The following is a 16,560-nucleotide window of genomic DNA, read 5'->3' as shown; positions in this document are numbered from 1 at the left end:
TCACCATTTTCATTGTTGTATTTTCTTTCCCCCCTTTAGCGACATTCTAGGTGAAGTTTAATTCCGAATGAGCACACTGCTTCCGGTTTATAAACAAAACATGTCAAGACAGACTAATCGTTAATTAGCATTATAAAAGGGTTGAATTTAGGGAAAATTCATATATTTATGTAATTAAGAAATCATTAAATGACCATGACAGTTCGAAGAGTAGAAATCAGTCTAATGCAACTTATTCACTGGGGTCCTATCATTGCAATATCCGTGATTTTTCTAATCTCAGCTGGGACGATAAGAAATGACTTAATGTGGTGGCCTGTCAGTACATTAGGAGGGATAATTAATCTTCTAATTTTTTTGCTGTGGAATGTATTGACATTGTACAATTACTTGTTAGCGGCATTCAAGGGACCTGGCTTTGTACCCTATGGTTGGGAACCTGTAAGTTTTGTTATGAAGAACGCTCATTTTCATGAGCAAGAATACAATCTAAATTGTATTGTGTTTTTTTTTCAATAATAAGATCAGGTACAGTAGATTATTTTTGTCTGAGCATGAACATGAAATAAATTGTACAAAAATCGGACAGCTATGAAACCTAGATTCAACTATAAAAAAACAAAGAATAATCGTCCACACATGCGGTTTGTATCAATAACATATGGAATCATGACAATAATGGGTTCATGAATTGTGATCACATTTAATAAACTAGACAGCTTTCTATTTGTGTTATATAATAGTCTGGCTGCATATTTGATAGTGGGAGCAGGACCCAGTGCTTGAAAGTGGACAGACTTCATGTTGGTCAGACACAAAACAAGTCACATAAGTTATGTTGACTGGCGCCAAAGTCGATGCATACCAGATGTTTCAAAAGTTGTAATAAAATCTTGGACGAAAATGTTGATATCCCATGTGTTAAAAAGTACTTCAGTGCTAACGCATGGGATGATATTAAAATTTGGGGTTGTCTCTTTGACATATACATCATACCTATTCCTGTTATATTTGTTTCAAATAGTCTTTCAAGTTTGTTAAATGTGTATTTTGTCTTAATTCTGAATGATTTTTAATTGATATACAATTTGGTAACTTTTATTATCTTAGTATCATTTTGTACATACCGGTATTTGTATAATAAATTTCTCACAACTTCCACATTACTAACGTAATTGAAGCATTTCCATCATGATTCCATGTGTTATTGACTCAAACTGGATGTGTGGACGTTTAGCCTGTAGAGGCTCCCCAACCTCAAATGCGAATTGTTAATACACATGTATGATCTTAGGCTTTGCATATAGGCACAGAGCTATTTGAACTCAAATTTCACTTAACTTGATTTGTAATGTACATGTACCATTATGTTGTTATACATGTACATAAATCGCTGATGTTGTGACCAGTGGGAATATGCAAGAATTTTCTATAACATATGATGTGCATCTGTGTTAAAAGTTCAAACGATCACATCCTTATTGAATATGCACTTCCAACAAAGAATTTAAGCCATGTTTTGACAGAGGAACTATGTATGTACATGTAAGACGCCACTGACGCTCAGTCCCTGTTATTTGTTTTTGTTCCCAGAATATGAAATTCATCCAGATTGCAGTAGTAATTCAAATACATTGGATTGTTCATATTGTCATGAGGCAATATCAATTATGCAGGGCTCCAGCTAGGTATTGAAAAGGGCAGTTTTTTTTATGGTATGCCGAAGTGGACAAAAATGACTATTTATAAATATTTATAAATAATTAGGAATATCATTTATTTATATTTATAATTCATTTAAAAATATTTATAAAAAATGATGTGATTTATAGATATAAATAAATAGGCATTTTTGCCCACTTTCAACTTTGGCTTGCCATACTTTTTTGCATTATAATTTTTCCTGTTGTTTGTCTCAGTCTCCACATTTTGTATTTGAGAGTTTATACCATAATATCTTGTACACATTTTGTTATCTTCTTGTAAATACATGTATGTAAGATCATTACATAATAAGAGAAGTTGTATATTATTTAATAATCTAAACTATTTTTCTGAAACTTGGACTTGTGTTTCATTAAATTTACTGCATACCATGAGGTACAAAAGATGTACATATACATGTAGTGTTTTAGGAAATGTAAAAAATGATTGAGATTGCTGCTACCAAATTTTCAAAATCATCACCAATTTAACTCAACATTTGGCAAATATATTCTACTGTTAAAATACAGGAAAAAATAAAATTTTAAGTGAGGTAATTAACAATTTGATCAACAAATTTCGACCTGTTGAATTGACAGTAATTGTCTAATTAATTGTGCAGTAGAATTAATCATTATTAAACAAATTAAACAAATTATTTAAAAAAAAATATAAGTTCTTGCTTTGGTTAAGGTTACCCTTACCTCAGTCGATGCAATGAGACACAAATGTATAGTAATTTTAATTTACTGTTTAAGGTTGAAGAAGATAAGCAGTACTTACAATATTGTAGTTTGTGTGAAGGCTATAAATCTCCTAGGTCCCATCACTGCAGAAAATGTGACAGGTATTTTATAATTGTTCTTTGTTTTTGTATACATGTTTGACTTTTTTAATGGATACTTTAATGATTAGTAATAATAATTAAATAATGTATGGTTACTAAGTTTTTAGTCTTTTTTGAAGAGTTTATCCTTTTTTGGTTAATCCTTGTCATGTTAAATTCAGTGTTTCAATCCCCTTTTACTCCTCATTTCCTTTTTTTTACTTGACACGAAGAAGGACACTGTGTCTTTGTATACTAATATTATGTTTACATATTGAAATATTTTTTTATGTATGTATAAATTTTTAACTTATAAAAAAATTATCCCCTCATAAATTGTACACATATAAAAGTCTAAAATGATTGATATCACAAAAAAAAGAAATGCTGATAAAGGATAACTGCTGTTGGTACATGTACAGTTGTATTTGATTTAATAATTATAGTATTCAAACTAGCATACAAAATGTATTAAGAAGTCATTGAACATTTTAAATACAGGTGTGTGTACTACTAGTATTTACTATGTATGCTATGACTGTTACCATAAACATGAAAGAATGATGTGCCTAAAATGTGTATTTTGTGTATTTATAGATGTGTGATTAAAATGGATCATCATTGTCCATGGATCAACACATGTTGTGGACATTTTAATCATGCCAATTTTGTTTGGTTCCTGTTTTTTGCTCCTGTGGGTTGTGTTCATGCTTTATGTATCTTAATACCATCAACTTACAGAGCTATTAATTGGGTAAGAGTAATTTTCCTGCATGTTTTAAGTTGTATTATGAAAAAATCTCCATTTATTGTATTTTTGTATTGACAGTCTTATAAATCTACTTTTTAGATATATTTCTTGCAAATAATAAGTGGGACAGATTACTTGATTTAATTCATTTGAAAATTAAGTTTATTTACAGGGCGCTAATCAGTTTTATACCCAGATAAACAATGTATATGCACAGTGGACATTAGAACAATTATAACAGTGTGAAAAAATCAGATTTACAAAGTTTGTGTGTTTTTATTTCATGTTTTTGTCCTATAAATAAGAATAAACCTGCAATGTAATTTACTCTTCTTCCAAATATATTTTACAGCAAGCATAATGATTTTAAAGAAACTCATGTACTATCATACTTTTATATGTATTTTTTCCAGCAATATTATTATTATTATACTAAGGATCCTGTAGTATATTTAGGCCTGTTTGGATTTATTGGTGCTATGTTTGCCATTGGTTTAGCTGTTGGTGTATTTTTAGCAGTAGGAATGCTGTTTGTTATTCAAATGAGAAATATATGGAAGAATGAAACTGGTATAGAGTCATGGATTATAGAAAAGGTAAGCAAACCAGTTTTTAGTTTTTTTGGTATTGTAAAGTAAAAATATTAAAAAATACAAATAGAACAATATACATGTACCTAGCAATGATATGTGTAGCTGAAAATAAATACTAGAGATAACCATCTAGTTCCATTACAGTGCAAAATTACACTGAAGAGCATGTTCTCATTACTCTAATAATAACAAAGATGAACATAACTGTTTAAGACAATTAGAGGCGAACTTCACACGCTCAAATTTGGATGGCTCAAACACCTGGGATTTCTCAAGTCTCCTATGTAACCAATGTAAATAACCTTGGATTTCTTGAGCAATTTTGTCAGCTTGGGTAATTAAAGGTGTGAAAATCTGAAACCCTATTATTGATCAGTGTCATTCTAGTTAATTGCAGGTAATATATAAGTCATCATTAATTAGGCAGTTTTGATCTTAACATAGTATTGATTGAAGTTTGAAAATGTTCCAAAGTCGGCATGATGAAAGCATTGAAGAAAATCAGATGAAAACAAATTATTGACCAAGGATCTCGAACTCTGAACATATTTTAAAGGCAAACCCAGTATTTTTAATGTCCACCAGTCAATATAATCTTCTGAAAGCAAATAAAAAAGATGCACAAACTAACACAATTTCGAAAGAAGTAAGCATTCTTTTAACGATAAAGTGGAACTCGGACCAGCGACAAACAAAAATTTGGAAATATTTGAACTTCAATTTCTCGAACTCCCGATAACTCAAACACATTTCAATGGTCCCTTGGAGTTCGAGCTACCAAAGTTTGACTGTATTTGATATAAAAATGCATGATTTAACCCCCCTCAACCCCCTCCAAAAAAAAAAAAATTAAAAAATGAATTCGTATATATTTGATTTTTTTTTCCAATTTTTTTAATCCAAGGGTAGCTTTAGATGTACAGTGCAAAGGGTAGTGATATGAATCAGAAATTGCAAACTTGTGTATCATAGTTTTCTTGATTCAATTTATGTTTGAATTATGTTACCTATTTATCCTTCTTTGGTATTGAACAATAAAACTACTGAGTGTAGTTTTCAATCAAAAGTTAAATTTGATTTGAACAAAGTTAAGCACATGGATAGGACACAAGTAATAATAATAGGATAATTAATTGGAAGGAGTGAATAACCAAAATATGATTACGAGTGCCGGAGAATGCATAGATTTAATGAGTGTGTGGAACTTGTTCTGTGCATCATATTTATTTTTTATATAGATTTCCTCAATTACTCCTTGCTATTTGACTTCATTTTCAGGCCTTAGATAGGGATAGGGATGACGAGGAGGAATTTATATACCCTTATAATCTAGGATGGAAGGCTAATTTGGCTGAGGTTTTTACATGGACAGGTTATCCTAAATCTGATGGTGTTACATGGAATGTTAGAAGGGAGTGTGATCAGTTTACTCTAACTGTAAGTAAACAAAGTGAATTATTTTCTTTATATTAATGTTTAATTTAAATTCTAATAGAGAGACTTAATTAGATAAATTCTGTTTCGGACTGCCATTTTTTGACATCACATATTTATGAGATAAAAACAAAAATAGATCTAGTTCTACCATTGAATCATATGAATCAAGCACTGTACACCTATCATATGGACACATTTGGTAGTGATTGATTCTAATTACTACCATATGATAGTCATGTAATTATCAAATGATTCTCATATGTTAATTTTGGCCTGGAAACATATGATAATCATGTGTTTTCAAAGTATTAGATTCTCCTGTTCTACATTTATGGCGATGTACCTACCTTTGTTAACCCTTATCCTGCTGTGGCCTGATATATCCAGGATGGAGCTGTTTTGCCATTTTTGGGTTCTGGCAATGTTATCTTTAGTTTAGGAAAGCATACATTTTTATATCTGCACGTGAAGTAAATGTGTTTTATGATAGACTAAATTATATAGAGTTTGATAAAAATATTGACCAGAGAGGTTAACAAAGAATCTCAAGTTTATGTTGCTCACAAACAGTTGTGGTTTTTGGAAGAATTTCTTGGCCCCTTGCTGTAGAAGAATTGTTCCATAGTGCTTTATTTCAGTTATTTCACCTGGAATCTATTAAGAGAATGATGTCTCTCACCACTCTTACTACAATATATGTCACCCACTTTGTTTTAACCACTTCCAGTTTTAGGTTCAACTCCAGTGAAGATTTTTTAACATGAATGACCCTTCTAGAGACCCTTGACCTTCCACTCACGACTTTTAGAATCTTGTTTGCTTCAATGGCCTTCACAGGATACGAAGAGTGGGATAAATACATTTCAATCATGTCTTACCATGCCTGGTGAGCTCCACAAAAACAGCTAAATATGACCATTTTTAGGTGACAGACCCATTTTTCTACTTCAATAATATTTGAGTACTTGAGTAGTGTTTTCAGTAGTCAATTATAATCTGAAGATCTGACTAACTGTGTACACATTGCTATACCTTGTATACAGAATGTTTTGTTAAATAGAATGATGAAAATATGTTCTATCTAGGATCTGAAAGTAGTGGGCATATAATACAATAGATGTATCATATAACCTCAGATTTATCTGATTGTTTTAATCAGTAAAATGAAGTTATTTATAGTGTTTTCCCAGTTTTCAGTGGAGTCCATGTTTACTTTGTTTCTTCTTACATATTATTTTGTGCATTTCATGTTCTTTGTTGTGGTGTCTGTCTTCTGGTGTGTGTTCCTGGATTGTGTTCTTTTGATTTCTGCTAGAATCTTGGTTCCCATGATTATTCTTTCATAAATAGATGGATTGGGTATTAATCAAAGTTGCATCAGGGCTTTTCGAAGTAATGAATGGTGCAAGGATGCTCATAGGGGTGTAGGTAATTGTTGGTAAGAAGTAGAACCCCTCCATTTCTATCTGGTGATGACATTGATAAAAATATGTAACCTGTGACCTGCATAATATTGCAATAGAACTGAGTCATCTCTGCCTTTATGATTTTTAGATAGAGCAGTTAAAACAGAAACAGCAGAAGAGAGAACGAACATTTGAGTATACAATAGTAGAAAATTATTCTGGGGCTTGGTTCCCAATATCTAAAGGATGTAAAGTGTGTATAAAGTTCCCATGGACAGATGAACCGAGAATTCCATTGAGAGCTGGGGACAAGGTGCTAGTTACACGATGGAAACAGTAAGTATGATAGTATACTGTCATTAGTCTTTACTAGAGCTGTTGAAAATGATTTCTATTTGTCCATGTTAAAACATGTCAATTATATTTAAAGATGCTGACTATAAATGAATAGCAAAGGCTATGTGTACATATCATATATATGTTGCTTTCATTTTTTGGAAGAACACAAATGATTTTTTTCAGAATCTTTAGTGTTTGGATATTAGAGGTGTAAATCCCATTTGTAAAATTCAGAATTAAGTAATGGCACATATAAAGCTGATACTTGATTGACTTAGGTCTTGAGCAAATCAAGGGGTAAATATACAATCATACTGGTTCAACCTATGTACAATTAATAGGCTAAAAAAGATGTTGATTACCCTACAGAATAATGTTGACAGATGCTTATGAAATATATCAATCTTTTTGTCAATTCATTTTAATTATTCTCATAAAAATTGCCATAAACAATCTTGAGTGGTAGCTGAACAGAAAGTGTATAAAGTAATTATGGATGTTATCAGTTACACATATATTTTTACTCCAGACACTGGTTGTATGGTACCAGACTGAAGAGACAAGACGAAGACCAAAATGGTTAGTTTTTCTTAATCATTTTGTTAAATCCTGGTGGAAAGCTTTATTCCATTGCCAAAAAAAGTTCATTTTGAAGGATGTTATTCTAAAAACTACAAAAACAACATCCTTTCCACAATTATGTTACAGATGGACAGTAGCATTAACATCCTTTAAGCCATTTTAACCAATCTTTGCAGTACTTACAAATGTCTAGTTTCCTATAGATTTTTAGGTCTTAGGTTAAAATCAAGATCTGTCTGTGGTCAAATTTTATTGTTAATCTGTTTAGCCATGTTGGAGTTATTGCCCTTTTTACTATTTTTAATAGAATCAGGTTCACAGAGTCAATATCTTCAACAGGTCATAAACAAAATATGTTGAATATTTGCTATCAGTGTACGTAATACTGCATAATCATTATTTTCAACAATTTTTATTTTTAGCTCACCTGGCTAGAAGGCCATGTGAGCTATTGCCATCACTTGGCGTCAGTCACCATTGTCCGTTATCATAGATGGACTCCTCCTCGTCTTCTGTCTTCATTAACAATTTATCAATACTCTTCTCCTCTGATACTACTTGACCAACTGGAACCAAACTTGGTATGAATGTTCCTTGGGGTATCTTGCATAGAACTGATGTGTGGTGATTTTTGATCTGTCGAAAACATGGTCACCGTTACTGAAAATAGAATATAGGGGTCAGACAGAGGTTTTTTGCACATATCTCCAAAACTGTTAAGCCAAGTTCTATTTATTTCTGAAGTGATTCTAATAATTAGGCCTACAAATGTCCTCAGGGATCAAAGTTGTCAGATGACTCTTGTAAGAGTTATTGCTCTTGAAAGGTGAAAAATGATGTTTTTAGCAGTTTTCAGCTAATATCTTGAAAACTATAATAGATAGACTGTAACTTTCATTTGATGAAATGATCCTTATGATTAGTCCTACCAAAGTGTATATTGAGTCAAAATTGTCTGAAAGCTTCTTATTAGAGTTATTGCCCTTAAAAAGACAAAAAATTAACCAGGTGAGAGATTCAGGCTTCTGGGAGCCTCCTGTTTTGTGATTACTTTCGACTTGGAGAAATTGCAATTACCAACTCCTATTTATATGATTTTCGTCTGAAGTGCTTATATATTTTTTATCTTAAAGAGTTTGTCAAAAATGTTACAAGGTATGCAGCTTAAATGGACATATTAGTAGTTCGGTTTAGTGCCATTCACCAGTGCTTACAGCTTAGGCTACATATGATAATTATTTTTGTTTGAATCATGTTTAGTGTAAATCACAAAAGTTGCAGGTTAATTTACATACGTTAATCATAAGATTTACAAAAATTAATCGTGTGCATGTTGGATTCCTTGCAATTGATACCCGTTAATTATATGTAAATCATAAGATTATGCGAGTTTTTTTGAAAATCTCAGAAATTATTATTTTCCAATAGTTGATTGTTATAAAAGTCCTAATTGATAAAAGCAAATTTCTGTTTGTTTACAAATTAAAAAAATGAATCTTTTATTTTTCAGGTGGAAAGAAAAAAAGGCACAGAGGTTGGTTCCCTCGTTGTTGTGCTGTAGAAATAATTTGTGATGATCAAAATCATACTGAAGATGATATTAACGAGAACAAGAAAGAGAAATAATAGTGGCCTATAAATAGAAAAATACACGTCTAGGAATTCATATCAAACTAAACCTAGTCATCATTATGGCAATATACTGATTAACAATAAACACTGTTAGTCCTAACAAATACATTTTGTAATAGATCTACTGATTGCTGAACAAAAACTGTTAAGTTTGCTATTGGGTTTAGTCATTTGGTCAAAATGCACAAATTGATAACAATAATCATAAGCTGCAAGCACTGGTGGAAAGGTACTACTAAAGCTGTAAACACGGGTGAATGGGCACTACTAAGTTGTAAGCACTGGTGAATAGGCACTACTAAAGCTGTAAGCACTGATGAATGGGTAATACTAAAGCTGTAAGCACCCATGAATGGGCACTACTGAAGCTGTAAGTACCCATGAATGGGCACTACTAAGTTGTAAGCTTTGGTGCACTACTAACCCTGATAAGAAATCAATATACTTAGCTGGTTGTACCATTCAAGTAACTTTTTTTAATTTGATTTTGATGACTTTTGTTTAATTTGCAGTGAAAAAACATAATTGATAATAATTTAAGGACTAGATTGTTTGTGGTAAATTATATTTGTGCCTGATTTTGATTGTAATGACCAGCTGCCTTTTATATCTCATGTAGGAAGAGTGATCATCATTTGAATGTCTCATATTGCTATTCAATATTCAGGGTTGATATTTTGTAATTGTCTTTAAAACCAACTAGTAGTCTCATTTACTTCATATTCTATGCTAAATCATTTTTTATTGAAACCAGAAATTTTTTCAAAAGTAGTTTATTACTGGCCTCATGAATTTCATAGTAAAATCTATTTCAATATTTATTTACATGACAATAATTTGATTACTGGTAGTTTCATAAGTATTCTACCTCAAATCATGAACTTCAGACTTCAACCAGAAAATTGAACAAACATGGAAAATTGCTTGTTAATGATTTGTCTCCTGTATTGTCACCATTGCTGCAGTATTTTTTTTTAATATTATGTTAGGTTCCCATTTAGTTTGAAATTCACTTCATTGCGTGGTATTGGATGTCCTAGGTGTTACTTCTATATTTCTATGAAATTCCTAGAAAATGATCTTTATGGAATAAGATTTATACTAAAGGTATTTTAAAAGTACATAACATTGCATATTTATATTTTTTGCAAGCTTATTTTTGTTATACATATACTCTGTCTTTGAATACAAAGTCTTGATGATAAATGGAGGGATATTGTATGGATAGTTCACTTTGTATCTGTAGAAGATTAGTTTATATAGCTTTTTGTTTTGTTTGACTTGTTAAAGACATTTTTGTTTAAAAGATAAACTATTTTATTGATTTATTTTCAAAGAGTTAGAATTACTCTGCTTGTAATAAAACTTTAATTGTTTTATTGCTGACTTATATAAGAATGACATAGTGTGCTTTGAAGGAAGGAATCCTGACATCGTGTGCTTTGAAGGAAGGAATCCTGACAGTGTGCTTTGAAGGAAGGAATCCTGACATAGTGTGCTTTGAAGGAAGGAATCCTGCTTCTTGTATATGAGAAGTTAAACTTAGATCTTGTGTTCCAGTATTCATCAGTGTTCTCCCCATAATTTTTCAATAGCACAGTGCTTACTGTCATAGCACAGCTCTTATGACCTTCCTCCAAAATTATTAGACAGTACCCATAGTGCATTCTAATTAAAATTTATTACTGATAGCACAGTGCTAAGAATTCATAGTTCATTGTTAACTATGAGCACCTTGATACAAATGTAATTTGTAATTCACCAATGAATTTTTGTCATGTTTTATCAGTCTGTCTTAATATGACAGAATAAATTCTGCTTAATATAAACTCTTGGCTTAATGCATCTCGTAGCATTTGCCAAATTGTTTAGACATTTTTGCCTTTTTTTTAGTACATAATTTTACCCCTAACTTAAAGTATCACAAACATTAAAACCATATTTAAGTAAAAAATATCAAAATTGCTAAGAAGAGGCATGCATTTTTGAGTAATGGATACTTGTATATACATGTATGTTTTCAATGCTCATTAGAATGAACATGATGACTAGTGAGAATGAACTAATTTGGCAAGTGCTGATAGGTGTGTGTTGATAGGTGTGTGATGATAGATGTGTGCTGATAGGTGTGTGTTGATAGGTGTGTGCTGATAGGTGTGTGTTTCCAATGGAGAATGAACTGATAGGTGTGTGTTGATAGGTGTGTGTTTCCAATGGAGAATGAACTGATAGGTGTGTGTTGATAGGTGTGTGTTTCCAATGGAGAATGAACTGATAGGTGTGTGCTGATAGGTGTGTGTTTCCAATGGAGAATGAACTGATAGGTGTATGTTTCCAATGGAGAATGAACTGATAGGTGTGTGTTGACAGGTGTGTGTTGATAGGTGTGTGTGTTGATAGATGTGTGCTGATAGGTGTGTGTTGATAGGTGTGTGCTGATAGGTATGTGTTTCCAATGGAGAATGAACTGATAGGTGTGTGCTGATAGGTGTGTGTTTCCAATGGAGAATGAACTGAAAGGTGTGTGTTTCCAATGGAGAATACTTAGAATCAAGTTATTATGCTTTTTTTATTTTTAATGAAATCCTAGTGTTACAAGGACAGAAAATAAATGTATATGTAAGGTGAGAAATATGTTTAATTGTTTAATCGAACAAATTATGAAACTTACATGTACATACCTCTTAGTTACTGTAACTGTTCAACAATGAACAAAAAAACTTATCAGTTCCTAATCATGGTAAATTAAAAGTTATTTTATTTTTTTAATATAGTTTTTCATTTTTGATACATACTTTTCAACTTATTGAAATTTAATTAGTAACTTTTTCTTGTTTGAATATTACACATTTAAATGAACTAAGTTTGTTCTTGCTTCAGTCAATGTTATTATGTTACTTTATAGTATCAGTCAAGGTTATTATGTTACTTTATAGTATAATATTAAGCAAGAAGTGTTTATGTTGTGTATATAAAGAGTACGTCTTATTTGTTTTATGACCATTTATCTTAGTGCTGTTTTGTCAGATTTGAAGTTTGAAATATTTTGATATACTTTTTTTTACTTGGTTTTGAAAATGTCAGTCATTTCATTTTTTAACCTACAACATTAATGAGAGTGCTGTTTAATTATCATAAAATTTTGCAGCTGTTTCTTTCTGTGATAAGATTGCATTTGGAATTTAGATTGAATTATTATATGCCTTTTTTTTCCCTGTGATTTGAAGGGTGAGGTAAACTTTATACTGTTTAAAATTCAGATTATTATTGTCCTTTTTATTTCATTTAAACAAAATAAAGTCTTAAAAACAGTCAAAGCTAATTTGTTTCTTAGAATTTTAATCTGTTTATGTTAAGAGTTCACTTAATTTTTTTTACATTTGTATTCAAATCCTTTTAGTTCAGATTATTTTGAAAAGCAATATGCATGCCCCTCCCCATTGTATTAAATTGTCATTTATGTAAAGAGACATGTTAAGCATATTAAATTCCCAGTTTTGAAAAATATTGAAATTATTTTTTTCCTAATCAACAAAAAAATGTGATTAGATAAAATTTCAATGTTTTTAATTTTGTCATTGTGTGATAAATTTGATTTCTTTTGATTATTTCTCTACATTTAACACAGAATATTTATAATTTTGATTACACACATTGATATATGATAAAACTAAACCTGAAATGTTTACCCATATGAGAATCTGTTTTGTGATTTAAATTTAAATAATTGTTTATTTTTTTAATTTGAATTAAAACTATCTTTATATTGGTCAATGTAGTTTCTCTTTCCATAATTGTATCTATCAAATAAGGGAAAAAAACAATTAATTAAGTTGACACCACCCAAATATTGCTGTCACTGTTTGAACAAAGGATATCCATGTCAGTCCGTGTTCGCAAGGAAATTGGTGAGAGCGTTATTTTGTTTCAGTTTTGATACTTGATAGCAAGGTCAAAATGATCAAACGGTTCCGTTTATCAGTTGCTTTGCTGTTATAGTCAGCTATGTAGACAATATCTATGATATATTACTATCAGGACTATGGTAAATAGCACAAAAGCCACTATAGGTACTGAAGTCTGTCACATACTGACCTTTTTAAGAAACTGAAAGAGGAAAACTCAACTAGCACGTTTCATTCCATATTTTCAATTTTATATTTATTTCTTGTGACATTCCACACACTCTTGCAAGTGGAGCTTTTTAAAGTCACTCAGAATTTGTGTACACTGTTAAACTTCTGACGGCTAAGTAATTGAAGCAGATCTTATCATTACAAAACTCATACTATCCGAAAAATGTGATGACAAAAACTAGTCTATCAATCTCTACCATTGAATAGATTTATTTTCCATGTCACATTTTCAGTACATCAGCAAGCAGCTCGTCTTGTCGTTTCTAGAAAAAATGGTGAACCCCTTTCCATTTGATGATTGGGTTCATGTTTTGGTCATTTAGTTTTCTTTGTGTTGTCTTTCAAGTACCAAATTCATGGAAATTGTGTTCACGTTTTCGATCTCTATCACGATAAATTTCCATGTTATTCGATTATCAAACGGTTCGAAACCTGTCACATAGAATTTACTCTCTATACACTCAGTTCATACCCTATCATCTAGAATTTATCCTCTATATACTCTGTTCACACCCTGACCCCTAGAAATTATTCTCTACAATTCTCAAAGAACAGAGAAATATAATCAAGAAAATGATAACAAAAGTATACCTTACTTCGGCAACCATATTATAACACAGGAACTAAGAATGAGTGACAACTTTGTGCGACGTTAACTCAGCTTTAGTTATGTTTAGCAGTTGTGATGTGTCTTCTTGAATGTGTTTTTTTTTTCCGAGCTTGTGTGATGGTCAATAGGCGAAAGTAAAAATGCAACTATAAATTGTCCATATAAGATTATTCACACTAACTTATATACCTTAATTTGAATAAGAACTACAATTATTTGGAGAAAACTAACGGGACTTTTTAAATTGGAAAACAAAAACAGCTTAAACGAAAATTACTTACAAAAAAAAAAAAAAAAAAAAAAAAGCCCAAAAAAAACAGTTCATTGTGACTTCTAAACAACACGTGTTCGATACCGTTCTGAGTAGCTGTATACGTGTTAAGATATTCAGAGAAATGTTAGAAGTAATTATAATTGCTCAATGCACTTTTTAAAGTCATTCTTATTCTCTGCAAGTGGTAATATCCTGGTATAAACCAGTGACCTTTCATCTTTTACAACAGTACATCGAGTCATTGTATAATTAATTTTAACGTGAAGCAAAATAATGTTTCTATATCATGTTAATTTATAGAGCATTAAATCAAACTAAAACAGAAGGAAGATAAAATTTAATAAGAGAATAATCTCATTCCGTTTCGTCTTATTAACAATCCTTTATTTAATGTATCCGTAGAAATTTTTGTCTTTTACCAATTATTTCGCTGACCCACACCGACTCCCCGTCAATCAAACCAGATCTAGGGTCTGGATTGTGTACACCACACAAATTATTGTTTTAAAATATGATTTTCTATAGTCTCTGAGGCGATTAGTCTTTATATAAAATATAAACCAAGAAATAATTGTGTTAGCTTCGCCAATAAAGACAGTTGGGAATGAAATATGACTGGCATTCTACACGATTATTAAATTGTTAGCCTGCTTGTTCTTTATCAAGATTCTAAATTAACTCGATAATACAATCTAACTTGAATAATTTCTACTAATATCCACTTATATTCGTTTTGTTTATTACATCACAGACTCTGTTAATATATCTTCAAGTCTTAGACAGAAAAAATTCTCATGTCTGCTTCTTTTATCTGGTTTTTATGTTGCAACAAAGTGAGCAGTGTCGATGATATTACAGCTGTGCTCTTTTGGTACCAAAAAAAGATCGTAACAAAAGCATATATGTATTGATTTTTTACTATTGGTTGTTTGAAATTGTTTTGATACTTGGCGAACAACGTTATTTAATTAATACTATCCATGAAATAATATGTGGATAGGAAAAGTAGGACAAAATCAATTTCAAGAAACTTGCCTTGTTTAAATACAAAATTTGATGGTTTGTTACTTCCAGACGTACCTGGATCAATTTCAATCTTTGGCAAACAAGGAATATCGAGAGTAGAAAAATACCATGCTTACTTGCACAAGAGGGTGATACAAAATATGCACTTACAAGTTTTTATGCTTTTAATTTACATCATCCAGTAGCAAGAAAATGCTACAACCGATTGCAATTAAAAGACCGAAATATAGGGGAAAACCACACACATTCACACACAACAAAATGGACCAGAAGCCCCCAAACTTCTAGAAACTTGCTATATGGTATATACAGCGCAGGGAAGAACACATAACAACCCCATCGGGATGAAAAATGTCAGCTAAAGGTCGCACCACTGGGCAGGCTTCGGCTTGCCCACAATAACAGCTAGGTGTTTCAAAATAGTACATCAAAACAAAAACATATTTTATTGAAAGTAAAACCAGATACCTTGATTAGTATTCCAGGAACAAAGACATAGACAATACACCATCGATATCAAAACATAACTAAAGAACAAATGAGCAACACGAACTTCACCAAAACACATAACTTATCTACCATTAATATCTTAAGACAGTTTTATTGGAGTTCGATTTGTGTGCGTGCTTTTCCCTTTATTTTGATCTTTCAATTGTAAAAGGTACTCGCATTTTTTTTTGCTCTAGCCTACTTTATGTGTAAAACCTGTTCAAGCATGTTTTGTATAGTAAATATATTTTTTTCTACTCACGATATTCATTGTCTTCGAAAGGTAGGAATCGACCCAGGTACGTCTGGGAGAAACAAACCATCAAATTTTGTATTTAAAAAACGTAGGTGTGATGAAATAAGAGCTAAATGGCGTGTTCTCATGCAACTGTGTCTTAACATTTTCTCCTTTGTTCTTCTGTTTTCTTGCGTGCTATGCAGTCTTATTTCATAAGTTTTGAGTGTGATGCTGAATATTGCATTGCTTTTGGGAAGATCGTGAGGTTTTATGAATGATACTTTCTGCAGGGGAATCATGATCTTGTGTCTTCCTCCAAGGGTTTTAGAGCTTCCTATTAAATACAAACTGCGACTGGTGAACTTTAAGAATAACACAAAGAATGAAGTCCAAAACCGCCTGAACACTTGTTAAATATCCGTTAAAATGGATTTTTTTTATATTTATTTATACGAAAAATCTGATAGTGGTAAAAGAATTTGACCTTGCAAGATCTCGATCTTGGTAATAATATATG

General features: G+C 31.4%; 1 protein-coding gene across 33 annotated transcripts; it reads left to right on the top strand.

Moving 5' to 3' along the window:
• The first annotated feature begins 50 nt into the window (after positions 1 to 50).
• On the top strand, positions 51 to 13,044 carry LOC148618834 (palmitoyltransferase ZDHHC6-like). 33 transcript variants are annotated; one of them, XR_015921482.1, is made up of 10 exons: positions 62 to 441; positions 2,463 to 2,551; positions 3,128 to 3,284; positions 3,695 to 3,877; positions 5,153 to 5,311; positions 6,866 to 7,053; positions 7,586 to 7,635; positions 9,149 to 11,456; positions 11,563 to 11,594; positions 11,791 to 13,044. XR_015921482.1 is itself a non-coding variant. In XM_088578095.1 (8 exons), the coding sequence occupies exons 1-8, from the start codon at positions 190 to 192 to the stop codon at positions 9,262 to 9,264; spliced, it is 1,194 nt and encodes a 397-aa protein (XP_088434221.1). In that variant the 5' UTR covers positions 51 to 189; the 3' UTR covers positions 9,265 to 13,044. The 33 variants fall into 33 exon arrangements, 1 of the variants encoding a protein (XP_088434221.1); XR_015921481.1 differs by having other exon boundaries at positions 11,759 to 13,044; XR_015921474.1 differs by having other exon boundaries at positions 11,685 to 13,044.
• The last annotated feature ends 3,516 nt before the right edge of the window (positions 13,045 to 16,560 follow it).

This window comes from Perna viridis, chromosome 4 (assembly GCF_037379345.1).
Source record: "Perna viridis isolate PV_CMFRI_1.1 ecotype Kerala chromosome 4, ASM3737934v1, whole genome shotgun sequence".
In the NCBI taxonomy this organism is placed as follows: domain Eukaryota; kingdom Metazoa; phylum Mollusca; class Bivalvia; order Mytilida; family Mytilidae; genus Perna; species Perna viridis.
This window is presented reverse-complemented; position numbering and strand designations above follow the sequence as displayed.